The sequence below is a fragment of the Bombus terrestris genome, chromosome 3 (genome assembly GCF_910591885.1).
Source record: "Bombus terrestris chromosome 3, iyBomTerr1.2, whole genome shotgun sequence".
Classification (NCBI taxonomy): Eukaryota; Metazoa; Arthropoda; class Insecta; order Hymenoptera; family Apidae; genus Bombus; species Bombus terrestris.
In genome coordinates, this window is record NC_063271.1 from 1,553,710 (window position 1) to 1,581,237 (window position 27,528).

General features: G+C 46.0%; 1 protein-coding gene across 2 annotated transcripts; it reads right to left on the bottom strand.

Annotated features, from left to right (window-relative positions):
- Positions 1-55: 55 nt before the first annotated feature.
- Positions 56-27,425, bottom strand: LOC100646579. Of its 2 annotated transcripts, none has more exons than XM_003394277.4 (4): positions 23,514-27,385; positions 12,850-13,023; positions 3,043-3,220; positions 56-2,565 (listed from the first exon to the last, which is right to left on the bottom strand). In XM_003394277.4, exons 1-4 carry the CDS (start codon positions 26,436-26,438, stop codon positions 2,327-2,329), a joined length of 3,516 nt encoding a protein of 1,171 aa, XP_003394325.1. In that variant the 5' UTR covers positions 26,439-27,385; the 3' UTR covers positions 56-2,326. The 2 variants fall into 2 exon arrangements, with proteins under 2 accessions (XP_003394325.1, XP_012176170.1); XM_012320780.3 differs by lacking the exon at positions 56-2,565 and adding an exon at positions 2,574-2,885 and having other exon boundaries at positions 23,514-27,425.
- Positions 27,426-27,528: the final 103 nt, after the last annotated feature.

A 27,528-nucleotide genomic window follows, 5' to 3' on the forward strand; every position in this document is an offset into this window, starting at 1 on the left:
CTTAATTGGGAGCCTGACGAGACACGCGAAAAAGATAGGCTTGACGATATAATAATTCGGGCATACTTGTTTCATTTTATTACTTGAATACCTTAATAACACACAGACGATACATCACACAATACTTCTAACTGGTAAGTATACTCAATAAGGTAATTGTGGATTCAAGCTTCGGATAATGATAACAATAATAAGAATAATGAGAGTAATCATAATCATAAGAAGAACAATAAGAATAATCTTAGGATAATACTATTTCCTTTTTTTTAATCCTTTACTTGAACGACGTTGCCTCTCCATACTGTACAGCAATAATTTACAGAAATAATACGGAGTTCCCTCGACCGGAGCAGCGAGATTACCGACATCGATTCGCAATCAATCGACCGATTGGGTTAAACGCAAAAACGCGTGCTATTAGAATTTGGAATGTTTCGTCCATCGTAATCTCGTTCACTCCGATACGCAGTATATACTGTGAAAATACAAACTGAGCGGTCGACACGGTTCTGGTTCCTTAAAATATTCGGAAGCAATTATTATATGTCGTTATTAGAGAAAGTAAGAAAAATATCACAGTGTAAAATGCAACGCTGTGACACAGACCCATCAAGCATCGATCAAACGATAACGTGAAATCAAATGAAAATAGTACGAGAATACTAGCGTCTACTAAATACAGTGACGAAAACTGGAACACAGTTGTTGTTTCGGTGTATAAATGCATCGTTATCGGTAATTATTATCATCGTATCGCACGTTTACCCTTGAATCAGTCCGCGATCACGCGATTAAATCTTAGTAGAAAGTTAACCATACTGCCGCAATCATACTTCGAACATTTACGCGATTCAACATAACATTTTTAATTTCTCGACGTTCGTGTAACCACTTCAAACATAATACGGACAACGAAAAAGAAAAACAGAAAAGCACACGTAATAAGTCGATCTCAAAGCAATTTAATTGTTCCGTGTACAAACTTTGCGAAACTTTGAGATCGATAATAATTTAATATGTACAAAATTTGATTCGCTTAAAATTAACGCTCGTATTCATTAACAAATCGATATTTTCCCCCGTATCTTTCTTATTGATTATTAATTTTTTTCTTTTCTTTTTTTTTCTTTCTGCTTGGTCCACGTCTAAATGTAAGAAACGAAAAGTGAAACAAACTCAACAAAACAAATATCGTGTATACATCTATCGCCTTATCTTGAGCATTCGTAAAGGATATCTGTATGATATATCATACATTTGGTATAAATAACGAATTTCTCGGAATTTACAATTGCAATGTTATTCCTGGACCAAAACTTTCACTTATTGTACATATACATATTATTAAGTATATCAAGTAGACTTATATTCTACTTTGGCTAAAACTTTTACAAAAGTCTAAACTCGAGTGTTCCAATGTTTTCTTTTTTTTCTGCAACGATTCTTTCTTATTGCGTTTAATTGTTTTTGTTTCTTTTTTTTTTTTTCCTAAAAATCCTGCATAAAACTCTGGCCTTTGACTGGCAGCTTGAACGTTGAAGGGTTCAGCATTAAAGTAATCTCAAAAAGGTTACAAAATGTTCAGTTCCATCGTCGACTTCTCTTCGTTTGTTATAAAAATGTACCAAAAAGGTGATATGCTCGTTTTGTTTTTTCTTTTTTTTTCTTCACCGATCACTGGGCTCTCCGTTTAAGGTGCTATCGAAAAAAGAAATGCACTGACATATCTTGGCAGTTATAGTTACGCGTCACTTAGGAAAAGTCTGTTCACTTCGTTATCGTAATAATACAAAGAAATGCATATACTTGGAATGATACCGTCTTTTCGCTTAATTACCTAAGAAAAGGATTGCCTCTGCTTCGACGCGTTCGCGAACGAATATTTACTCCCTTTCCTTGCTTTTGATTCGTACCCTATGTCGGGAAAAAGTATTGCGCGCAATTCTTACGACAGCGAACTATCTACGTAACACACGTAACGCTCGCTCCGACCGCGAACGCGTCTGGTGATGCGCTTCTCGAAAAGTTGCAGTTCTGCTTATACTCATAGGGTGAGCAATCGTCACGTTGAAACGTTCGAAGAAACTTTCGACGTGCTTCTCTTCTTTGTTCGTAACGACTGTTTACTTCCTTCTTATAAAAGACTGTTTCCGCGACTCTGCCAACGAAAAAAGGAAAGAAAAATACTTTGCCGTTAGTCTTCTGAGTAGTCGGAATTTTGGGATCCCCTGCTCTCTCTTCCAAGGAGAGAGAACTCTCCTTTGAGCTTTTTAGCGAGTTTCCCGCTTTACGCGTCTTTCTCCGTTCTTCGAGCTTTTCGGTCGCGTCAGTAGAGGAGATCACCGGTCGTTTCGGAACCCCACGCGCCTCCGTCTTGAGCCGGTTTCAGATAATCCACTTCGGTTTCGTTGTCCGCTTGGCTCGACGCGGTGGTTGTCGGCGTCGACGACGATGTCGATGTTGCCAGCAAACTCGAGGATACTGCTCTGGTCACGCCCAGCTCGAACCCTTCGGACGTCAAGTCCACTTTGCTAGGAGTGTAACTGGCAAGGCCACCACCACCACCTGCGGGGAACAAGCACTAGCTTTCAGCACGCTATGCGGTCTAGGTGAGTTGGACAAAAGAAACGTGTACGACATATACAGAGCGAGGGACTAACGAAATGTTTCGAAAGTGATATAGCGATAAGAAAGACACGGAAAATTTTGTCAATAAAAATAAGGAAAAACTGTCGGTTAAAGTCGGTGTAGGGAAGGTGAAGCGTTTCTAGAAACTATGGAACTAATTTATACTAGAGACTCTTTTACGGGGTCGACATTCAAAAGGAATTGCAATTGTCTGCAGCGGTTCACGGGAGACATAACGTGGTGTATGAACGTCGCCTCTGGAAAAAACCGAAAAGAACGAGATACGTTGTTAGTGAAGGAACGATGTACTCGATAAAAGCTAGATTCTTTCCTAAGTAAAAGTAAAGAAGAAAAAAAAAAGTAGTCTGACCGCGACGCTGGTTCGTGGTAACGAGAAACAACGATTAAAATTACCGAGTAGGGTCGGCATGTTGGTCGTCGAATTGGTCGAGGACGTTTTACCGCTGATCAGAGTTGATTGCTCGACGGAACCGGAAGTTTCGCCATCCACGCTGCTCTCACCCTCTAGCATCGACGCTTCGCTCGGATATTCGAAGGTACGGGTAGCCGTATCATCAAACTGTATTCGATGCTGAAACAAAACGCAATATATCGGTTAGTTCGATAGCACATCGAATTAGCAAGCTGTTCGATAGAAAAGTCTAACGGAAATGAATCGAACTGAATTCGACCATTTGACGAGACAAAGGCCTTTTGCAACGATCGAAATATATCGATACCACGCGATTATTGCGAATCAGACGGTTATACGACGCGGAAAGGTCCGTGTCTTTTGCCGGTTACAAATAAGACACGGGAAGAACAAACAACGGCACACAGCCTGGAATAACAGTAACCCGTCACACTCGATGCTTTTTCGACTGCGAGCGAGGACATCGCCTCCTCGTTCGTTTCTTGTCCACGAACGCGATCATCAAAAGAGAAAGCGATTCTTTTTCTAGAGAGTCGTTGGAGCTCGCCGTTCATCGTGCATCCGATATTTCGGTCCACGAGGACCTTCAACCTGCCACACTATCATAGCCTTGTTTACCAAAAAAAAAAGTGGAGGGAACCTTCTCTTTTGAACGTTCGCGCGACGAGCATCGATTAGTTTATTTCATAGTCTCGCTTGTGTCCGCGACGATAGCGCTACTAGATCGCGGGAGCAAATAAATCCTTGGTCTTTGGACTTGCCGAGCTGGTAACAGTATCTGCGATTATTTCGAGCAGAGGATGACTACTCGCTGGTTAACTACGCGTACAGAGTTTTCAAAACCGCGAAACTGTTTCGGACACAACAGCAGAGAACGCTCGTTCGTCGTTTAACAAACAAAGGAGATCGTTGAGAAGAGCGACGACAATGGCGAATGCCTTCGAACGAGTTTCCGGCACGCACCAAACAAAGCGTAGACGCGTTATCCTTTCGCGTATATCGTTTCCCAATGAAAGAACGTTCGATGGGATCGCACGCGCGAGCTTTACGAGCAAATTTTTAATCGACTCGTCGACGAACTGTTTGAAAAGAGCACCCTGGCCGATCAAGGTCAACGATGTCCGGAACGTCCTAGTTAATTAATGGTGCCAGTTAATTACAAACTGCCATCCGTCTCGGGTCATCGACAGCGATCAGAAGAACTTGCATCGTATAATCACCTGTTTCCAGCCGGTATAACAGCCTACCGACTGGTTAGCAGAGTCTCTTGTTCGAGCATCTATCGACTCGTTCGAAAGAAAATATCGTTCGAGTTTGAGCGTTTGTTCTCGAGCGTAATTTTTTCCGTAATAAAGTTTCTTTCGGTGAAACAACTTAAAACGACTTTGAACGAACGAGCGAAACGTTTAGAATTCGTGCACGTACGTCTAAGCAGAAGCGACTATCGGAGAGAACGCGACTATCGAAGAGAAGGTTTCCTTCTTGGCGCGAAAATCGCGACACTATGTCGATAAACAGAACACGCGCGCCATTGGCAAAAGGCAAATATCAAGATGGAAAGTTACATCCTGGACGTTTGGCTAGCAGGGACGAGCGTGTTTCGCGTGCAACGAGCGTCAAATCGTTCTTCGAACCGAGATACATGGGAACCATCGGAGGTTCGCGCTCATTGGTCGCCGGTATATTGATTTTTAGGAAGAAAACGGCGAACCGAACTACCCTCGAAAGAGCGTAAACCTTTTGTTGTGTCGCGCGTGTGCTTTCTCGACCATAAAATCATCCTCGAGAGCACGCTGCCGGTGAATATCCGTTTAAACTTTGCACGTATAACCGTTGGCGAACGTATACGAGGAAAAATTCACGGACGAATCCGAGGTGCGCAAAACGTGTTTCTAAACGCGTAGGAACATCTGCTACTGCGATAATATCGGTACAATGTCGCGTGATTTCGAGAGATAGATTCGCGTTTTTCTGCGGTCTCGTTAAGAAACGGATAAATAGGAATTTCGATAACGAGTCGTTTAGTTTCTGCTTAGCATCTTTACGATCGATAAAGAGAGGAAGACCGCCTCGTTTAGAGATCGCGTTCGCGTTGCACACTCGTTTCTCTCCGACAAACTCGAGAATCACGAAGAATTTTTCGATTTAGATGACAACAACTCTCCGGAGGAAGGAATCGGTCGTAGAAAAAGCGCGTCTACAATGTCGCGGACAAGCCATCGTTACTTTCGACCACAGCCGGAGAAACAATGCGCCTCTTATCGTCCTCGAGAAAGGAAACCGTTTATCGCGACGGACAATAGAAAGAGGAAGCCAGGCGGACTTTTACGTATTATGCGTTACATTTTACGTCCCACATGCGCCGCGCCGCTTCGTAATGCCTTTGAAATGCCGTGGCGTTGCTTCGCGGACAGCAACGTAGTTCGCTCTAAATTTTATTTCAAGATTATTCGCAGTCGAAACAATGTCCGACGCTGCAACGGAGAACCATGCAGAACTAATTCGAGAAAATGAGTCGACGAAGTCGTAATGGCGCGCAATAAATTATTCGCGCAAGTTTCACGGACGTAGCGCTTATCCCGGGGGATAGGCGATCGTTCGGGGATAATTTGCAAACGCGAGGGAGACATAAAGTTTAACGCGGCGCGAACCCTAGGATAGGTCGAGCAGTGAAACTCAAAGGGGAGACGCAGACTTGTAAAGTCGAAGCCTTTTCTCCGCGTCGCTTTGGCCAGGTCGTGCACGCCAGGCAACATAAAAGCATCGAGGAATTTATCGTCGTGACGCCCCGTTCCCGTGAACACCCGCGTATCTCACCGCACGACCGCGTCAAATGGACGCATAAAGCATGTTCCACGCGGTAAAAACTAGACGCGTACGTATCCGTTATGTCTGGCAAAACCTGTGATCTTTCTCGCGCTGACAAGATTAAACGGCCCATGAGGTATCGCGAGTTCGAAAAGAAGACAAGCAGCGAGTTGTTCTTTGCTTCTCCGTTTAAGCGATCGCTGTTCGAACGTTCAACTCTGTAGCGCCAAACCGCGCCGAACCAAGAAGAATGCGAGCGAATCACAGGCTTCGACTTTTCGTAGAGATCCTTCAAATATGATCTTAACTAATTTGAAACGAATTTTTCTTTCGATAAATCCAATGATACGATGATGTGAACTTTCATGGATATTGTATAAATGTAATTTTTACTCTTTGCGAACGTTACTCGTCAGTTCTGAAAGGGTTAAATTTTGCAATAATCGATACCCATCGATAACGAGATCCGAAGAACGAGAAAGTGGTTGCATCGAATCGGGCTGTTTCATTCGTCGCGATTAACGTTATGCACGACGAACGATTCGCGTGAATTTTTCGACGATTATTTACACCGGTATTCGGCGCCGATCGGATGGATCGCTTCGAATACCGTTACCGTATAAACGGTCACATACACGTTCACGTACACGGTCCCACGAGCACGTTGGAAGCAAATTGCCCGCGTCTACGAGTGTTTACATTATTTCTTCATTTGCATACGCGCCGAGCGACCTATTCAACGACGATGCACGCGGGGTGCATTCCTCGAAAAGAACTTACAAAGCGATGGCGTATTTACGAGGCAACACCGGCTGAATTTATTAGTGTACAGACAGTCTCGATCGACTAGCCGATGTTACGAACATTTTCGTTGTTTGTTACAACATCGAAGAAATCTTTGCCGAGCGCGGTTGTTCGTACTGCGACGATACAATTTTCATTTTTGTAAATCGTCTTGGATCGTTTTCGGATAAACTAAAACAGCCTTGGATTGGAATCATCTTCGAGCGACCTTGAACGAGAAACACCTTACTCGCATCGATGTTAACCACGTGAAGGATATTACGATGACCGAACGAAAAAACGTATCCCAAAAGCTCGTAGAGACAAACAGCTAGGAGAAACGCGCCTTACAACGATAAAAGCTTCGATACTCGAAATAATCTTTTTTCTCACGAGGTTAGCCAAGTTGAACGCGGAAGATGGAATGCCCTGTACGCAGCTCTTTTCGACAAGATACTAACGGTCCGTAAACGCAATTACCCGTCGGGTTTTCCGCAACGTGGTAAAATTAGAAATTCAAATTCACCTTTTTTCTTTCTGCTACCGATCCGGAACAACGTTCCTGCGCGGTAGCAAACGAAGTAGAAAAAAATCCCGCCGCGCTTCGACCAGCCCACGAATTACAATTGATTTTCGTATATTTTCCAGCGGCTGCGGCGTTGAAACGCTCGCAACTGTATTACAATCAAAGCCGAGGAGAATTACCGGTCGTGCAATTTTCTCTAGAATGGTATGATTTCGCAATTGTTGCGGGAGGTGACGGCACCATAGGGTCGACGACCACGATGACGCTAGCGTTAAATAACTAAAATATACATACAATAGGCAGACGTTGCTTTGCAAAGGTATTCTTCGCTTTTTGAAATATTATCTTCGGACCTAAGCCACTTGGTCGTTGGATGCGACAACGAACTCAAACTTATGAAATTCGACGATAAAACAATGGCGTAACGATCTGTTCGATATAAGCGAAGAGACCGCGTAAACAAAGTTTTCAAATCGTTGACCTACCTTTTAATCAAGGACGACGAACGTTGCAAAATCGCTGACGAATCGTTAACAAATCGGCGACGAGTCCGCGAAGAGAATTGTAGGCTAGCAGATTCAGCGAATAAAGGTGCTCGGTTACGACGTCACATCGTTCGCGAACGCCGCGATTATTTGGAACCGATGCCATTTGCGTTTTATTCGAGTCGATTATGCAACATGATTCTGCCATCGTCGCAACGATCCGTTATCGCGGAACAGCTTCTGAGAATTTGTTAATTGTTCGCCGAAGCAATCTTTAACGCGCTTGTTTGTCCGTCGTAGGCGTTTACGTTTTCGACCAATTTTCATGCACACGTTGTTTGTATCGCGACGATTCGGTAATCGCGTTGATAAGCGGCGTTATCAGTGTGAAATTTTAAAATATTGCGTTCAGCTGTAATTTAGATAACCGTGGAGACATAACTGAGTGTTTAAAAATTCCTTGTTTTATTTAACACGCCATTAATCGTAGTCGTAAGCAGGATTTCACGCGGAAGATAGATAGCTGCGAGGAATCGACGTCCACCGGTCGATGTCGCTTGTCGCGCGGCACAAAGACCGCAGCCCTGAAGCGTGTGCGAATGTGCCATCAATCGCGCTCGCGATTATTCGCATTATCAGATGCTGCACGCGTAATGGCTTTACACCGGAGCGCCGGTCATTACCTTTCACGGATCGCTATTAAATAAAAGAAGCATGAGCAACGGTGATGTTGATCGCGGATTCTCGCGGAACCACTTACCACTCCATTAAGAATCAAGCGATGATATTCCTTTGATCAACGTCTCAGTGTATTAAACGGTTAATTAATCGGTGTATAACTCGTTCATCGATTCGATGGTAGGCATCGAAGCGTGTCTTAAGATTCGTCGATATATTTCTTTGAAAATAGTTTGAACGTTCCTCTCGAACGTTGTGCCGATACTCGAATTGTCACTGGATCCTTGCTTACTATCAACGTATGGATACGTTAGATTCTTGTAAATCTTGTAGATCGCTCGTGTCCTTCCGGCAAATACGCTGTTAGTGAAAGAGATACAACGAGGCTATAAAATCGGTCAGGCGATGGATGAAGTTTATGCGTTTCGATACTCGAAACGATTTGAAATTATTACAACGTATAATGCGAAAAGAACGGATTCTAGAAACAGGCAACTGGTTGTTTTTCGCAGCTTGAGATTCAAAGCGCTCTTTGGTTTACGACCTCGTTATACTTTTCCTACCAAATGTATGTACGTTAAATGTCGCTAATTTTAGCCAATATTCGATTTGATAATTCTTGTCAATGGCGTATGTTGAATTTTTACGAGACCCCAGATATTTGTGTATCGCTGTATGTTAGGGGAAACAAGAGAATCGTATTCCCGCGGTTGCTACGGTTGCGTTATTGTTCGCGCGTCTTCGATTTCAGGAGAGAAATTTCCAACGGTGCTGAAATATTCGACCGGGAACAGGGTCAGTGAATTTCGCACGAGCCTCCTCTTTGTTTCACCTATTTCCCTATCGAGCGACGTGCACGCACGCCAGCACATGCCGCGTGTGCTTTATCGTCGAACGACTGCGTACGTGGCTGGTATCGGTAATAAAACCGATTGTTCGCGAGGTGAAACTGTACGATACGCGACCGGAGGCAAAGTGGATCATAAAGAACAAATTATCTGCAGCAGCGTGCTGCGACGGCCGCCGGTGTTTGTCAGACGAGGACGACAATTTCGCGCTCGAAAGTTCCTCCTTTCGCGTGCTTTTTCAGTGCATCGAGTCGGAAAATCAACCAATTTTCTCCTGCACTTTGATGCAGTACGTGCCGTGTTCGTCTCGCTCGTTCCGATGAAAACCTTCGTTCCGGGAATTATACGCGTGTCTTCTGAAACGCGTTTGGAAAATACCATCAACGCGTTTCGCTATTTGGATCAGGTTGCAGTAACGAAACGACGAGCGTAACAGCCGAGAATTTGCGCAAAAATGCTGCGAGTTACGTAGCGAAGCAACGAACTAGCCATCGGGTAATTCGAAGAATTTTTCTAACACGGCATGCAAACAGGGTTGCGCAACGCGTCATCTCGCGCCGGTGTTTTCAGCCGAGTAATTTTTCACCGTTAGAATTCCTGTACGTCCAATAAAATTAAAATATAGCATAGAAGCAATCGCGGTACGCGTTCTCCGTGACTAGTCGCGATTTCTAAGCTAACACGTTTCGAGTGCGCGCAAACGCTTTCGCGTCGCGAAGATAAACTTTACGCGATACTTACTTTTATGGGTAGGTACGCGGCTTTGCTTTCGGTCAGCGCCGTTTTAAGGTAATGGTATTTAAGCCGAGCTAACTGTGAAACCTCCGACTGCCGACGTACCGTCCGATTCGCCAGCAGTTCGCCCAACTTTGTCCTTAATCATCCCGTTATCCTATCGAATTCAATTTCGTACGAGCCTAAACTCTCTTTATAGAATTGGTAGCGTGGTTCGAAGTAGGAATTAGCTGGTAGCTTGGACGACGCCTCGTCGAGCGAGGAACAACGCCCGCATTTTCTACTCGAGAAGAATTATTCGCCGATAACTCAGGCCACAATGGAATTCCACGTCGTATAATAGCTTGTTCGCAGTTTCTATCGATCCGATACGCTCGACGGACGGCGGAATAAATCCGAGAAAGAAAATACGATGCATCGGCGAACAATCGATTCAGGAGATATCGGTTTTCTCGAGACGCGATCCGAAAGATCGATCGCTGGACAATAAGCGTGACGAAGCGGCACTCGAGCCGTTTCGTTTCGATCGCTTTTACAATGAAATATTCCGCACCGGTTTCTCCAAAATCCGCCTACCCCCATCCGCCGATCCAACTTTCCAATATGCAAATGGCCCCTTTTACCGGTTTTGATTTTTCATAACGCTCGTTACGTAATCCGTTATTAAAGGTTACTGCCTGTGCAACGTTAATTGGATACCAAAATTGAAACTTAGGCGGAGCTTCGTGAAATCGATTTATCCGACGGTGACTCAAGCATCGATGCATCATTATTGACTCAGATCGATAGAAAACACGTTGCGTAAGATGTAATTTCCAGAAAATCACGATCATCGCTTCCCTGTCGCTTCGCTAGTAAACCGATCGAACAGAACAAAAAAACACAAATCGTCCCTCGCCTTTGACATTTAAACCCCGTCGCCTGTTGCATAAAACAAACAAAGATTTCCGCCAAATCCGAAAGCAACGCGTGCTTGTGCTCGTGAAAGACATCGCGTTGCTCGGTTTCGCGACGACCATGAAACGGAATTTGCGCGTGTTTCGCCGCATTCCCACGAAGCACGGTAGATTAACTCCTTGGACGAGTCGCTGTTCGAAAATCATTGCCGGTTCGTGCATCGGCTACTTTTACTTTGCAAATCGACGGTGGTAACAGGTAAGCTACCTACGGATCGCCACCGGAATCCGCGTGTACTCGAGCCCGTGAGAAAGTCGTCCATCGACGCGTTTCCATCTTTTAACGTGGTAATAATTATCGACACCGACAACAAGACGAAAGCAATCTACGATTTCTGTGCTATTCGCTTTCTTTGCTTTTGCATTTACTTTGGATTTGCTTTAAACGGTCGACGCAGCGACGTGGGTCCGCCGTTTCGGCCTGCAGCAGCATATGCTTGGCATCGTAAGAGGAACAGACCGGGAGACCGCTTCCCCGGAGATTCGCAAATACCACGATGAGTCACGTGGTGTCGAAACGTAGAATTCCATGGAATAAGACGTCGTAATCGCAGTCGATTAACCAGAGACGAATCGATCGTCGAAACTGTACAAGAGCAATTTCATCTTTAATGGCAACTCGCTGGGAGAAGCTGGGCCGTGAAAATTAATGACGCGCCTGTACAATGTTATAGCACATTAATTATTTAGAACGATTATCTATAGTTCGAAAGGAGAGTATCGTTTAATCCGCTTTCGTGCTAGAACGAGCCTTCGGGCACCGGGGATACTTGTTCTACCGAAACTCGTTAATCGGTAAATTTTCGCTTTGGCGAGTAGTTCGTTGAACCTCCGCGAGTATAAAAATCCAAAGTACCTACATATCTGGAAAAGGTAGGATCGTCGAGCGAAAAAGTTTTTTTCATATCTTGTCACGACGCTTGACAGATACGACTGTGACTGACAGAATGACGCGATAAAAGGAAACGTTCAGCGTGTAAATCCTAAATTGTATAGAATGAAACATGACTCTGCATAACTACCTTGCAAATCGATATACATATATACATATACAGAGATAAGCTATCAGGATGATGAACGGTTGCTAGAGCTAGCATGCAAGCTGTAATAAGTTTATCAATGACACAACACAAATAATGTCTTTTGATTTTCATCCGGTTTAATATACAACGATAACGCGTCTTATGATTTTCGACATAACGTAAGTGACATGAGTGACATAACGTAATTTCGGTACGTCTGTTTTCAGGCAGGGACGAAAAATGCGTTGAAAATTCGGGTCGAGGGAACAGGAAATAAAGAAGGGACCGAACGAAGGGAGAGAAGAGCCGAAAGGCTCGGTACGGTTTGTCCTTGAATATTTTACAATCTCTCTCAGGAGGGAAAGCGCATTCCCACGGCGAGCCAAGGGCCTTGGTTACAGTATTGCGTCGCTTGCTTTTTCACTTAAACGAGCTCCCGCCGCGCGATCCCAGCTATGGAGCTGCAGCTGATTAGATTAGATAGCGTGGCTTTTCGTCCGATAACCAGATGTTAACTTATCTTTCGAAAAGAAAAAAGGAGCAAAAGTAATAGGACGTATCGGTAAACGCGACATCCTTGTGTTTAACAGACTTTCTTATAGCTATCGAACTTAACCCAAATTATCGCGCATCAGATAACGCTCGATCTTGTAATACACGCTCGTCGGAGATCAACAGATTATTCTGAGCTTTTTGCGTCATTGCTTTTTCGCGTTTTTAGTCAACTTTGTCATTATTAGATCGCGGATTCTCATGCGATATTATTGAAGAAATTAAACAAAGAGTTACTTGACGTACTTTACTCGTACGTTTCTGCGGACTTAAACTTTCCACAAATGTATAAACATTCACCGTTTAGTTAGCAAGCGGACGAATATACGGATCGTTTGAGGACTCTTGCGAGTCAGAAAACTAGTCGAAAATACTCAACCACGCGTTTTGCTTACCTTGTGATTTCGCGGTGTCCTCGAGAGATTGCTGCGACCGTTGATGAGGACGTTATCGTTGAAGAAAGACACGTCGCAGGGCGAAGGTGGACCACCGGCGAGTTCCCATTCGGCGTCGTCGGTCGTCGACGCGTCCAACGTGGTGTCCAACACTATGATGCCACCGTCACCGACCTGCGGGCCCAGCAAAAAAGAGGAGTGAGCTCTCGAAATCGGAACGTGATGCGTGGAATCCGGCGAGGTGACTTTCGAGTCTCGTCGACCGAGTTCCGAGGAAACGCGCTGCCTCGCGTTTCTCACCTCCGATCGTTGTTTCGTCGAGCCACGAAAAATCACCTCCGGCTACGAGTATCGACTTTCCTTAAAAAATTTCCGCGTATATCGACGCGAAGCCCGTTTCGAAACCGGCCGTACAGAGTCTGTTACGGCCAAAGTGGATTTCGCGATCGTCTATATGCACGTTGGCGCGTGAGACGCGCCCACGTGCTCGCTTGGCTGCAATTTGCGTGCGCGATGCAAACGAGTCGTGTTCGGTCGCTGAACAAACAGCGCCAGGTGTCTCGAAGAATAAGAAAGACTGTTTAAAGCGTCTCGAAGAACACTCGACGTGCAGATATCGAAAGAGTATCGAGATGTCGAGGCGAGATGTCGAGGCGAGATCGAGTGTGCTGTAGGCTAACGTGGACAACTATAAGCGTCGTAACTTCCTCGATACGCTTCTCTCGAGTCCTCAATGTCGTATACACTCGCACGGGACGACACGCGTCTCGACCGCGCGTTATTCATCGACATCCGCCGCCTTTCAATTATTTCGTGAATGAACATCCTGTCGATTTGGAAACCGAATCGAACGAAAAGCGACACGAACGCGACTTTGACACGCACCATCGTCCGTCTGTCCTACTATTTCGAGTTCGACTACTTTTTCGCACGCGGCTGTCTCTGTATCTACAGACACAAACATAAACGCGACTGTTTCCACGCGTATCTCCCGCGATGACGCGTTTAATTCCGAACGCGTGACAAAATCCGCCCGATTCACGGAGTACGTCGCTCGATCGTTTCGTTGAACGATTAATAGAACGGAAAATCACGTTCTTCGACAACGAGACGACACGTACGTACGAGAAATTTCTCGGACGAATTGCCACGAATCTCTGGATCCATACGCCAGAGAAGAAATAATGGCGCGCGAAACGAAACGATCTGTCGATTTCCGGTCCAGTTCGGACCTCGGATCTTTCGAAAGTGATTCTTTCCTGTTCGCGACAATTTCTTTCGCTCGTTCTTTTCCGCTTCCCACTCTCTCTCCGCGCGACCGAAAGAATTCGGGTTGAACGGCGAGATGTAAGAAAAAATGCGGTCACGGATCATAACACGAAGCCACATTACGGACGAGCAGAAATCGGGGCCGCGTAACGCAATATCTATCTGGATTTGAATATAACGTGCCGCGGATGCACTGGAACGAAAAGATATCGATCACGGATCGCGCTGGATTATCGATCACCGGATGGAAGACACAGAGTCATCGCTGTGCGATCCAATCTGGTTTGCGGTTTCAAAAGCTATGGCGAAAACGCGCGTTGAGATTATTTAAATTATGAACCTGTGTTGCTGGTGAAAGAGATACGACAAGCTTATAAATTAAAACGTTAAGCAGGTACGTCGATTGATCTAGCTGCGGTCAGACAAACGTAGCCTCATCGGTAGATTGCGTGTGTTCGTGCATTTACGAGAAATTTAGACGTGCAACGATCTGTAGTACGTACACGATATCTAAAATAAAGTATTTCTTATAATATTGTTTAATATTATTTCAAAACTGTATCCCTTTATTCGCGTCGATAAAAATTTGCATTTGCATAAATATCAGCAATCTATGTTTGAAGAAAAGCCTAAAGTAGAAACACTCGTCGAATCAAGTTTCTCAAGAACGTCGTTCGTAAATCGAATCGAACTCCTACTTTGACTATTTAAAATCGTGCACTTTCAAGCTTCGCTTGTTTTACAACCTCGCGTATCTCTTCCATCCAGACAACTTACGTTTGGATGTGTAATAAAGCGCGAGCGAAATTAATCGATCCGTGGCGTTATCGTCCGTACGATAATGAACGTTCATTGATGCTGCCGTGAGAAGAAAGTAACTCAATATTTCCGTTGCTTCCGTGGCGCGGTTGGTATCTTTTTATTGTGTCGGCTATATTACGCAAGTGATTGCACGCGATAACACGTCGTGAGAAAAATCGTTCTGGCTGCGTTTACCGCGCATTCTCGCTCAATAACGAACCAAATAGGCGGATTAACTTGGACACCTTGGAATTAACACTAATCCAGTATCGTAAATAGAATAAACGTTTAGACCGATCTTAGTTTATTTCGTGTACCGACAACATTTCTAATTTACGAGATCCACCGACTGCCGACCATACCGATGACTTTTAATCCGATGTCGTCGATGGTCAAACGCGTTCGCTCGAGTTGGCATATTAATTGGAACTAAAATATCGTAAACCGAGCGTGCAGTATGGCTTAACCGACTGTATCGAAAGGATTTCCAAGGATAAAAAGATTTTAAGGAAAAATACGGAAGATAGGGGAAGGAAGGAACGACAATGAACCTAAAGATGAGGTCCCTGACTTCATGAGAAATTCCCAGGACGTTTCTTTCCATTATTCCAAGCGTATCGGGGTATCACCTGTACTGCTTAGACCTTGAACCCTCCGAGAGTCCAAGACACTGTCCTAACGATCGTATAGGAACAAGCTCTCTTCGAATACACCTGCGTTCACGGAGGTGCAAGCCCGCATAAGTTAACCCTTTGTCGTGTTCGAACCACGTAGAAGAGTCAAAAAAGGCGGAGAATCGGATGTATGGGGTGTCTCGAAAGTAAACCTCGTGTCAGTAGCATATTCGATTTCAAAGGTTTGCGTTTGAACTCCCTATATAGATATGGCAAAGACGATTACTATTATTAAAAAAAAAATAAAATAAAATAAAAGAATAAAAAAAAGAAAAAAGACAGAGAAGATACGATCGCTGTAATACGCGTAGCTACTTTTTTTTCGTCAGCTCTACCCGACGTTTAACTAGCTCGTTTCCTGGCGAGAACCACGGCCAGCTTTGCAGACGTCACACACTCGTGGTCTCTAAGCAACGAGTTTAACAATCTAGCTCAAACAATGCAGCTATCTACATACATATGTATGAAATTGTAATCTCTCTACACGGACACGATTGCACGAGAATAATTAATGTCATGTTAATTTCGCTTTATTTGACTTTATTAGGCGTGTGCGTTAACGATGATTCTATTAAACCGAGGACTATAAAGATTTGCTATCTAAGTTTGTCGGAAAAAAACTTCGCGCTCCCCTGTGCGCTACCGAAACATAGCCAATTTCGTATAAATTCTCGTAACGTCAGAACTTTACGATATTTCTATTAAAAAGGAAGTACACGATGATAAGAGTACGATACGTTATCACGTGGAAATTACACGATGACACGCGCAACGGATGCACGTTTCGTCACATTCGTTGCATGTGAATTCTCGACGAAATTCAGTCGTTGGTAGATTCGTCTCGTCACGCGAAATTCGTCGCGACTCGCGCTAACTCGGAACAATATAAGTCGCGACGAGCGTAGAAAACCGATTTTATCTTCGATACCAGTTCCTCAAAGTAGAAACTTTCTCCCCTTTGTTCTACCCTCGGCAGTTGTCGCGTTTCTTCGCTTCGCCGTCAATTTGAACGGCCGCCGTCCCGTGGGACGTAGGCCAGCGAAATTATGCAAGAGAAACCACGCCCAGTCTTGTTCTCCGTCTATTCACGGATTCGACGAATTTATTTGTCGCCCGGAACGTTCTCCGTTTAGTCGTGGTCGCCGCTGCTGACTCGAAATCCTATGAATCAGCCACGATTTCGCGACACTGCGAAAAATCGAAACGCTGCTTCGTCGCGGGTTTTTCACGGAAACAGCGATACGACTCGTCGGTGGATCGTGGCGTCGCGTCGGGTTTCTAAATTGGAGCTCGTACAGTCCCGACGGAATGATTCATACAGTGTCCAGATTAATCCATGGAGGTCGTTTGCCATAACCTTTCCGCGATTTCCATTTACGCGTTTGCTATTTTCGCATCGCTGGTATCGTAGGTTATACTCTGTAATAGATCGAATTATACAGATACACTGGATAAAAGAAACGTTAAGTCGATTTTGGGTCTAAAATACGGGCCACAGACTTTTTCGTTTCTAATGCTAGTCGAAGGTCGTTAAAGTCACCGAAGGTGATATACAACCCGGCGATACGATTTTAATTGGTCGCTGTACAGCTTTTATCTTTGACCACCGTAAGCGTCCTGGTATTTATTAGGCTCTTAAAACGAATATCTTCCTCTTCGTTGATAGAGACGCGTTTTAGCCAAAAACTGGATCCATTACGTAACCGGAGAAGAAGGGTGAGAGGGTCGAGCGAACCGTGCAACGTTCGAGGCTTGCATGCAAATGCAAATTCGATCCACGACCAGCTGTCCGCTCGTGTTACCATTCGAGTTTCTCCAGAGATCGCTGGTCAAGGCCAAACGAGGTCAGGCACACCGAATTTCGTTAGAAAGAACAAAACGGGTGATCGGCGCTCGTTCACGACGTAAATTGAAAAAATTCCATCGTGCGGTATAAGCGTGTCGGTCATGGCATTCGGTTACTTTATCTTTCGCTTTATTTATCCAACGGACCAATTAAGAGAGCTGGAAAAAGCGTACGAGAAATAAATACGTAGCGGGTACATCTCGGTAAATTGATCCTCTCGAGTTTGAATTTGTCCACCGAGGGAACGGCCGATAAATCTCTTGGATCGTCCGGAATAACCGAAGACTGGCCACGCAAGCCATCGCCGCTTATTTACTGCGTCGCCGCGATGATAAAAACGTAAATCGTAATGGGGTTAAGGAATGCAACAGCTGGCTGATTCGAACCGTACCAGTAAACGGAGAAAAGTTCATTAACGTTGCCTCGTTAATCCTCCCATGATCGCTTTTTAGCTCCGGGTACCGCGATTAATTTCGCAAATGGACTTCTAATAAATCGGAGAGAACGCCGGCCGTGTGTCGCATCGCGTGGCAGCTTTTGCGAAAAATTCGCGTCAGCTCAGAGATTACCGGCAGAGTTATGGAGCCATTTTACGGTTTAATATCCACGCGGCGAACATTCGGCGACGCAACAATAACGTTTGTTCGAGCAATTATCATCGATCACCGGAATTAACGAAACGATAAATCGATAGCGCATCGATGGTATCGCGCGTACCGACCAACCGGTTCTCCACCAGTTCTGGAAACGTTCTCCGACCGGTCAAAGTCACGCGTTGAAAATTACAGAGTACGAATCGCGATCGTACGACGGACGATGAATCGGTGGATCGGAGCTTGCCGCTAGGAATTACAAAACTCTGAGTAGAGAGCCGGTCGAATTTTCGATGATCACGATGACACGATTCCGAGCATTGATTATGCAAGAATGCATTGTTCCCGGCGGGCGGAAGAGCAGATAACGCGAAGGAAAGAGAAGCTATTGTCGCGTGGCCTACATACCAAAAATCTCAGCGGCTGATTCAGTTGCGACACGATCGTTAGAGCGCAATGTTCCTTAGAAGGCCTGCTTAAGGAGCGAGTCTGAAACGCGATAACGGGCCTAGCCAGCTTCACTCGCTGAAGCGGTACGTACAGTCTCGCGTCCCTCTAGGACGGCCATATACGAGAATTCCCATAGCGTGGTATGGAATGTCACCAGCCACGATGCCGCTGCCATTTCTTAGCTGGCTGATCGGCTATCCAACTTCTACCTGGCAATTTCTTCCAGCAACTACGACCTCCCGTGACCGCCGACCGATCGAGGCGAACTGCGAATTCGTTCCCCTCTCCTCGAAAGCGAAAAAAAACATCTATCGAATTCTCGAGATAACCGAATCTCGCTATTCGAATCCGTTCGTGGCTAAACTATCCTCTCGATCAACGATCATCGATGACAACGTCTAACGCGATAACATTGCTACGTGCTATGTGTTTACAAGCAACGGTTAGACCATGAGAAACTAGAAAGTATGATCGAGTTGGACGAATTAAAAATTCGATCGCAGATTAGCAGGATAAAACGGCAAGCCGAACTTGAAGAAGAACTGCGAATAACAGGCTATCGGTAATAGTTATCGAAAGAAAGAAGGTCAAGGATACCTTCTCCAGGCGTAAACTCGATTACCGTACTTACATGCAATACGGTAAACCTGTCGACGAAACGAGCGAACAGTGGTTCTTCGAACGATACGATGCGCGTTTCCTTTCTCTGCTGCGATCTCGCGGGTATATACCAGCGAGAGCACGAGCTACGCAAAATCATCGAAGCTTCTCGATCGAATCGTATTGCCTTCCCCTCCAACACGTCCAATCCCTTTTATCGATGGTAATTTCGAAAAAAATACGATCGATGAAACGGCATTTGACGCATCGGTGTTATTCAATATCTGGCCGTTCTTGTTTCCTCTTAATTATCAATCGATAAGACAAAATAAATAGCTGCTTGACTCATCGAGATATATCCTAAATCGTCTAGGTACCCGGACAAGGATTGTATTTATACAAGAATAACTGTAGCCGTATGTTTATCTTTCTTCGATGACAACTTGTTAAGCGTTGTACGACATTCGACGATAAGTCGATCGGAATTCAATAGAACGCGAAACATGCTACCCCGATCGTAGTACTTCCGTTGAAACGGCGGACACCGTAGAGCGTGGAGGGTCTGTTTCTAGAAGAAATGAAGGAAACAGAAGACAGTCTGACAGTCAGAGTTTCAAAGATCTTTATCTTTTTTTTATAACGAAAGATAGGCAAAACGTGGTGGCGCGCGTTTCGTCGAAACTGATTTTCCTTTCCGAATATTGCGCGTGCAACGTTACATCGGTCGGTAGAGCATTTAACGCATAGTGGATTCGTGATAACAGTAATAACATAGAAAGCAAAGGAACGTATTTAACGGTTACGTAATAGCGGGTAATCGTCGGTTGTACTTCCCTGCGGGTTGTTGCACGGACAAGACGAATGACTGCTAATCGTACGTTTATGGTGACAAAACTAATGTATCGGCCGGCTATTGTAACGTAATAATAATAAGCGTGAAGGAAAACGAGCATAACTAGTCTCGTAACGAGTTTGGTTTATCAGTTAACATCCACATTCCTCGGTAATTAACGTAGTCAACGCCGAGAGGCTTTCGAGCCTCCCACCGATTTGAAACTCGGACAACGACAACGCGGAATTCTTGATTTCCGTTGCTGCTACGGCACGATTAAGACGCAGAAATGCCACGTAATTTCTGCTTTCACCGGGGATAAACTTTCGGAAGATTGTGAAAGATTTTACCGTTACGGGAAAGAGCGTTATTCGAAATGTACACGGATCCTCTATCGCGCCCAAGTGGAAATATTTACGAACGTATACTTCTGGATAATTTCTGTTCGCGTAACGTTGAAAGAAGTCGCGAGAATACGAATCTTATCGTTATTATTGGCAGATTTATCGTAGCTTATCGAAGATCGAAAAATGCTCTTCCTAAAATAGCGGGGCAACTCGGTTGCGTGTAAAATACAACCACGTGTATACTTTCCGTCGACGTAATACAAAGCTGGTAACGCTCTGTTCTGCAATTAATTTCTTTCCGGCTGCATTACGAAACGTTCATCGTTTCAGTCAGCTACCTCTAGGAATGCCACGAGACTACACTCAGCAATTCTATTTCATTTTCCTATTTTTTTCCTTTTTCAATTACATCTATCCCGGTTCTAGCTTCGTTCCCGTCGTTTCTCTTTATAAAGTCGTTGGCAACGGGCGAGCGTCGATGCAACGTCCAATTGTTCGTTATCTAGTTGAACGCATTTCGTACCTTGATCGGTCATGAATACTCGTTATCCGCGTTTACTCTTCTTCTTTCAGCGTCGTAGATTAAAAAAAAAAAAAAAAAAAAAAGAAAAAAAAGAAACAGAGAAGACGGACTTCCGAACGGAGGATCGTTCCACGGCCTAATTCCGTTGGCGCATCACACGGAGCCTTTTAGCTCGTTACGTGCGCGGATCCCGAACCATTGTGAATATTTTCGTCGATTAATTAGGCCAATTATTAAAGCTCGCTATAATCGACTGCATCGTGACGCCGAGGTGCACCGCTCGAGCTTGCGCAATTATTACGAGGTCGTCGAAGGTTAATTAACGCGACCGACGAGTGTTGCACGCAGTACTATCGCGTATCTCGACCAATCTGCCTACATTCAGGCCTAAACCAGAATCCCCTCCCACTTTGTTCGAACTTTTGTCGCCTTTTTTGTTTCGGCACGAAACATACCGAACAAACTTTCGATCGATTAGCATCGTTTACCGGCGCCCATTCGATTTCGTAACTCGATATCCGAGAAGCGCGCACGTCTATGCAATTTCGTTATCGCGAGATCCGTAGCCACTTAATTTCTGTTTAATTACCAACGAGGGAAGGTTATATCCGCGGCGGCAACAGCAGCAGCAACCAGTGGTAACAACTTCAGAACCGCTGATCTACGCTGACACACGCTACGCGTATATACGGCAGCGTCGAACCGAGTTAACGTTACGAGACAAGGAATCCGATACCCGCGACATGTCATCAATCGAATTACGCAGACCGCCGCGAAATTTTACCTTTCTCTGACTGCCGAAGGTAAACATAGTACAAGCGTAATCGTACACCTCCTCTCGCAGCTACGGCAAATATAAATTTGCAGAGGTGTAACAGAGGTTTCGCGAACATGCCACGAAGATCGCATAGGTATCGATAGGTAGACCGTTTTGTCCTTAGACTATAATCTAATTGTATCGGGGACAAGCAGGGGCTTCTCGAGTTCTAACGTCAGAAATTTCCATAGATAGCTGCAGATCCAGCTTTTAATCTGCGAGAAAGCTACTTACGACTAGAGATAGTCTACGGAAATAGCCTAGACGGAATAAGATACGTATGCACGTGCTATGCGAAAGAACGCGCTACCTTCGCGACTCTAGAAGGTCTTTCGGTCGACCCAAGGACGACGGAACTTGACTCGATCGAATGGAAAGTGTCACGAGGAGTGTCGTTCGATGCATCGCGGTGAACGTTAAAAAATCCATTACGTTCTTCGCTTCGTACGGCTGGACGATGATTTTGCGATCTGGATGCACGCTCCAGTTTCCAGTTCGTTAAACGGTCCTTCCGTGTATCAAGACAGCGCGGTTGTTCCCTCTTTTCCGGAGATCGATTCGCGAAAATCCCGTTACGACTATTAGACGGACGTCTCTCGACGAGACGTTCGTAGATGAAGATCACGCAACAAGAAGTCGATAATTCCAGGAACAGTGATAAATTGCAAGGTGATGATCGTTAGAAAATTACCGAGAGCGGCTGAAAGAAATTGTAGAGCGATTCGTATACCGGACGATCATCGGGCTTCCGCGTTATCTAATACGAGAAAGTCAGCCTCGTCGCCACCTTTAATTTGCCGATCGCGATCTTAATTTTCTAGCTTTTCAATGGAACATCGAATACGCTCGATTTCACCGGTGACGGTAAACCCTTGTCGCCAGGTTAACGGTCTACATTCTTTAAAGTTCAAAGCTCCCACAACAGACGAGTTCGGTGTCAGGAGTTGAATTACGATCGAATAGAAGAAGCGCGTATCTGTCGGAAGAGTCGCGTTACCGTTTCGATTCGGTATGGCATCAGCTGTGAGACAAGTTTACGACGAGTCGAATGCGCGACATCCTTCTACTCGACGCTGTGGAATGGAAAACAAATAAATGTCGTGTACGAGCTGGTTAAATGTGACCGCGTGCCACGAATGCTCAGACGTCACTTAAAATTCTACGTGTGCCGCGGCGCGAGAGCACGTACGCCTCGAACGCAACGCCAGCAACGCTTTTGTTAACGTAAGTCATATTAAAGAAAGTGAAATGCTCCAATTATACGCACACGTACGAAAAGAAAGTGGTCCGTGACAGGGTACCATTGAACCGTGTCGATATCCAGCTATTTACAATCCGATCACGAACTCTTCAGTTTCCAATTGGCATATCTCAGACCGTTCGAGCAAAGGAGCTTCGTACGTTTCAAAGGTATTTTCCTTTCGAAACGTTGCTTTTAATGAACTTATGCAACCGACGAACTTTTATTTTAGTTTAAGAAAGTGTTTCGGACCTCGTGCGTAATCAAACTGATATCGTTATTGAGTGTCGCGAGCTACGAGCTATCGGTTCTAACATATCGTAAAACAGATAAATTTACTAACTTTATCTAACCGCGAGTTGATTAATCATTCCATTCGATGGAAAATTATACACTTGTGAAAAAAAGAACTACGCAATTTACAACTTGTACTTCTACTTGTATACACCGATTCTATATACAACGATATGGTTAAGTGCAAAAATATTGCTCGAGAGGACCCTAATTCATATCGTAACGAATAATTCACTTCGCAACTACGATCGAAAACGAACGATTGACCGAATCCACCCTTCGAGACACACAGTTTCGAATATTGGCGCGGTTTGGAGAAACCGCGATAGTATGAGAGGGGAACGAGCGAGATTAGAAGTAGTCGTAGCGATGACTCACCTTTGGCTTCTCCCGTTTCTTTTTGATAATAAGTCCGTCGTTCTCGATATAATCCGGCACTTCCTTCCGGTTACTGAAATTGAACACCATGGTGTTGTTTTGTTGGTTCCAGGGCTTCGTCTCCCACAGTCCCGCGCCACCCGTGCCAGACTTTTTCGCGGGTTGAATCTCATCGGCGCTCTTTAGGCTAACCACAACCTTGGTAGGTTGTTCTATACTTTTCACTCGATTGATCAGATTTTTCTCCAACTCCCGATTGCTCAGATTCTGCTGAGGGTGCTGCGTCTTGGTAGACACGAGCGGTCTTATTATCCCGATTTGTTTTTGGGGCGGAGACTCCACCTTTTGGCATCTTATCGTTTTCAACTCGTTCCCCTGCGGATACGAGGTATTGGTCGGAGACTTGATCAGACCCAGGCTGCAAATAGCACCGATCGGTTTGGTTTCCACGTTTGCTTTGGTATCCAACGTATCCTCTTTATTGTCCTCGATTTTCCTGTCACACTTGTCCAGTTCTAACCTCTCCTGAAGCCTGGAGACGGTTTCTTGATCCGTTACGACGTTCGTGGAACCTGCGGACAAAAACGACTTGCCCCGAGTAGGTTCCAACGACAACGACTTCGTTTCGGTCCGAGCATCCGTTTGACGTTCGTCCGTTGGCTTTTGACCATTCTGCTTGAATCCTGGCAAGTAACTCTTGTTGGAGATCGGTTTGTCGTTGAAACTAAACTGCATCGTGACGCCGGTTTTCGCGATATTCTCCAGTGCGGTCTTCGATATCGTCTTTGGGGCATCGACCTCCTCCGCCAGTTCGTCGTCGCTGTGATTCGCATTGTTGATCGGTGGCTTGTTCTCCTCGGGCTTCTCTTGGTCCGTAGGACTGTGCTGTATCCTCTCGGAAGGCTGCTGCTGCCTCGGATGTTGTTCGACGTTGACGATATTCCCGTTCTCCTCGAGTTGCGGCCGCGGCGTCATCTTACAGGGTTCGGTCACGGACATTTGTCTAAGTAACTCCCTGCTGGGACTCGGCGGTGGCTTGTGGACGGGGCTGGAATTCTGCCTGACGAAATCCTTCATCGGGGACGGAGGGCTGTGAACGCGTGGTGAACTTTGCCTGAGCGTGTCCTTCATCGGGGACGAGGGGCTCTGCAACCTGGGCGAGGAAATTCTGGGGGAAAGAACGGGCGTTACAGGCGGTGACTTGACGTTGATCTCCAGAGAGGATTTCAATTTACTTAGTTGTGGCTCGGGACTGGGCGCGGGCGAGAATTTCAACTTGTAGGATGGCTCGGGCGACGGGGATGGGGAGTGCGACTTTTCGATTTGCTGGAACTTGCTGACCACCGACGATACCGACTGCACTATGGGATCCGTAATCACTCCGTCGATGTGATACTCCTGGCCGTCTTGGCTCTCGATCAGCTCGGCCGTGGGTTTCTGCGGCAACACGATCTTCTTCGGCGATCCTGGTGGCGCTCTGGAATTCCCATTGACGAACGGTTTAGGTTGAATCGGTGGTTTCGGCCCTACCTTCTTCTGCGCCTGGGCTTTGAACGTGTCGTTGATCGTTTTGAACGTGGCCACCTTCGCGGCCACTTCGCCTTTCGGTTTCAGCTTCTTCGCCGACCCCTCGAAGATCCTCATCGTGGTCTTGACTAGATCCGGCGGTGGCCTTTCCGTTTCCGCCAGCAACGGTTTGATTCTTTTCGGTTTGTTCACGGGTTTGGGCCTGTCCAGCTCGCCCAATCGGCTCTCTATCTTCACCGAGCTACGATCGATCAGAATAATGTGATCGTTGACCGGGTCCTGCTTCAAACCGTTGGCCACCACGCGACCCGATACACCGTGGGTACTGCCGACTTCGTCCGTCCCGTTGTACCTCATCAGTGTTTCGACGCTTCGGGCTCGTTTCATCGACTCGTTACCACGGCAAGCGTTTCTGTACCTGTCGGTTTTCGTAGCGGCACCGGTGGTCGTCCTTTTCGTGTACTTCCTCGCGTTCTTCTCTCCCGGTTCGTCGTCACAATCTAGCAGATCCTCGAGACTCGCGGCGCGTCTGAAACGTTGCACCGAGACGCGACTCTTGTTCATCTCTTTTAGAGTAAGATTAAGATATTTGCTCTTGAGTTTGTTTACGATTCCCGGTCCGTATTGCAGTTCTTCCGAACTGTCGCTCTCTCCGTCGTCGCTGGTCGACGCGCGATTCCTCGCCATTTCCGTTTCGATTTTACCGGCTTTCATTTTCGACAAATCCGCGAGAAGCTCTCTCTCCACTTTGTTCGTTCTACACGCGCGATGATCGTCGCAGCCTGCCAACAAATCGGCTCCTTTTCCGTCTTGTTTGGAATCCTCGATCTCCGAACTGTCACCGTGTTCCGATTTTCGTTCCATGTCCGTCGACGATTTGCTTAGAGTATCGTTCGCAACATCCTCCGAGTCGGAGCAAAACGACAGATCCACCTCGAGACGCATGTTGCACGCGACTGTCGAGGCAACGTCGGTGGCGGCGGTCGTTCCGCTGCTGATGATGGCGCCACACGCCGGTCCTCTCGAGAAAAACGGCGAAGATGATACAACGACACCAGCTATGGCGCTTCCACCACTACCACTGTTAGCACTCGAGCTATTAACCATATTCACACTGTCCTCTCCGCTGCTCGTTGTCCACGATCTCGATGGCACATTGCCGGCTATACACTGTTCTTGACTACCGGTCGGATCGACCACCGATTCCGATGTCCCGCCTGTCGTCGTCGTTGTTGTCGACGAGCCGATCACCGCTGAACATAGCTTCACACTGGCTCCGTTACTCGCGAGAACCTTGTTCTGTTGCCGACGACGCTGAATCAAGTCTCTTTTCCACTGTGGCACGTTACTGCCGTTCGTTTCACCGGCGCTTGTCGTCGTGTTGCTGGTGGTAGCCATGTTGGACGCGCGATGGGCGCGTTCGCAAACGCGCGCCCGAGTCTACGCGACACCACACGTCCCTTCGGCCTCTTTCGATTCTCGCGCTGTCAAAATATGTCCTTTTTCGTTTCAGGCACAACGCTCGGCGTTCATCGTGCTCGTACGAATCCTTCCACCGATCAGGACCACCACCAGCTGCGTATGCTCGTTCGAAAATCGATGTCTTTGACACATATGTATGCACGTTTTCACGCGCACGAGGTTGTCAAAAGACACGTTTCGTTTCTCCGGCAATGATTTATACGATCATCTTTCCTGGTGTCTCCAAAATTAGAGAGTAATGATATTCTCGACGAATACGTCGTGTCACCGACGAGTCGTAACAATTAACGGAAGATGCAGCTTTTTCCTCGCCGCTCGATTCGATTCGACGTTTCGACGTCCGAGTCGACTTTACTTTACTCGAAGAGTAATCGGAAAAAATCAAAGGCACCTGTCGTGAGAAACGCACACGCATTCACACTTGCACACGCGCACAGCACCGAGAGGAATGAACAGCACAACTCCACGTACCGTGCACGTACTATTTCACTCCATGGTAACTATCATGTCCGCTTCCTGGTGCAGCGTCGTACCCGGCGAAGGCTCGCCAATCGTTGGAAATCGAAAGTACCTGCCCGTGAGGACGCACTCATGCACGCACTCACTCACGCACTCATACGAAAACGCCGACGAAAGGCGAGCACGGCCGTCCTCGTTCGTTCGCACGCACTCCACTCCTGCCCCTGTACAGATATCTCCTCTCTCTCCCGTTTTCTATGCATCAGCCCCCTCTCGCGCCACGACAGAACCCATCTGAATCTCTCCTCTCCTTCACCCTTCTTCCTAGCCCCGTTTACCACCGCTCGCTCCACCACCCTGACGTTATACTTTCGAGTAAACGCGGCTACTATCGAGTATCGCGAACTGACATCGAAATCTTGGGGTTACGAGGACGTATCGTGATTCGAACGTCGATTCCACGGGGCGGGAAATACAAAGCGAAAAGGGGTTGATATTCGTGCTTGAGGTGGTACTCGAATTTTCATCCCTACGAAACAACGCGTAA

Excerpts from the sequence above, each read along its gene's own strand:
- LOC100646579 (XM_003394277.4), bottom strand. The coding sequence starts at position 26,438 with ATGGCTACCACCAGCAACACGACGACAAGCGCCGGTGAAACGAACGGC. Across the intron at positions 3,221-12,849 it reads GGACACCGCGAAATCACAAG|CATCGAATACAGTTTGATGA; the intron begins GTAAGCAAAACG and ends GTTTTGTTTCAG. Across the intron at positions 2,566-3,042 it reads CAACATGCCGACCCTACTCG|GTGGTGGTGGTGGCCTTGCC; the intron begins GTAATTTTAATC and ends TGTTCCCCGCAG.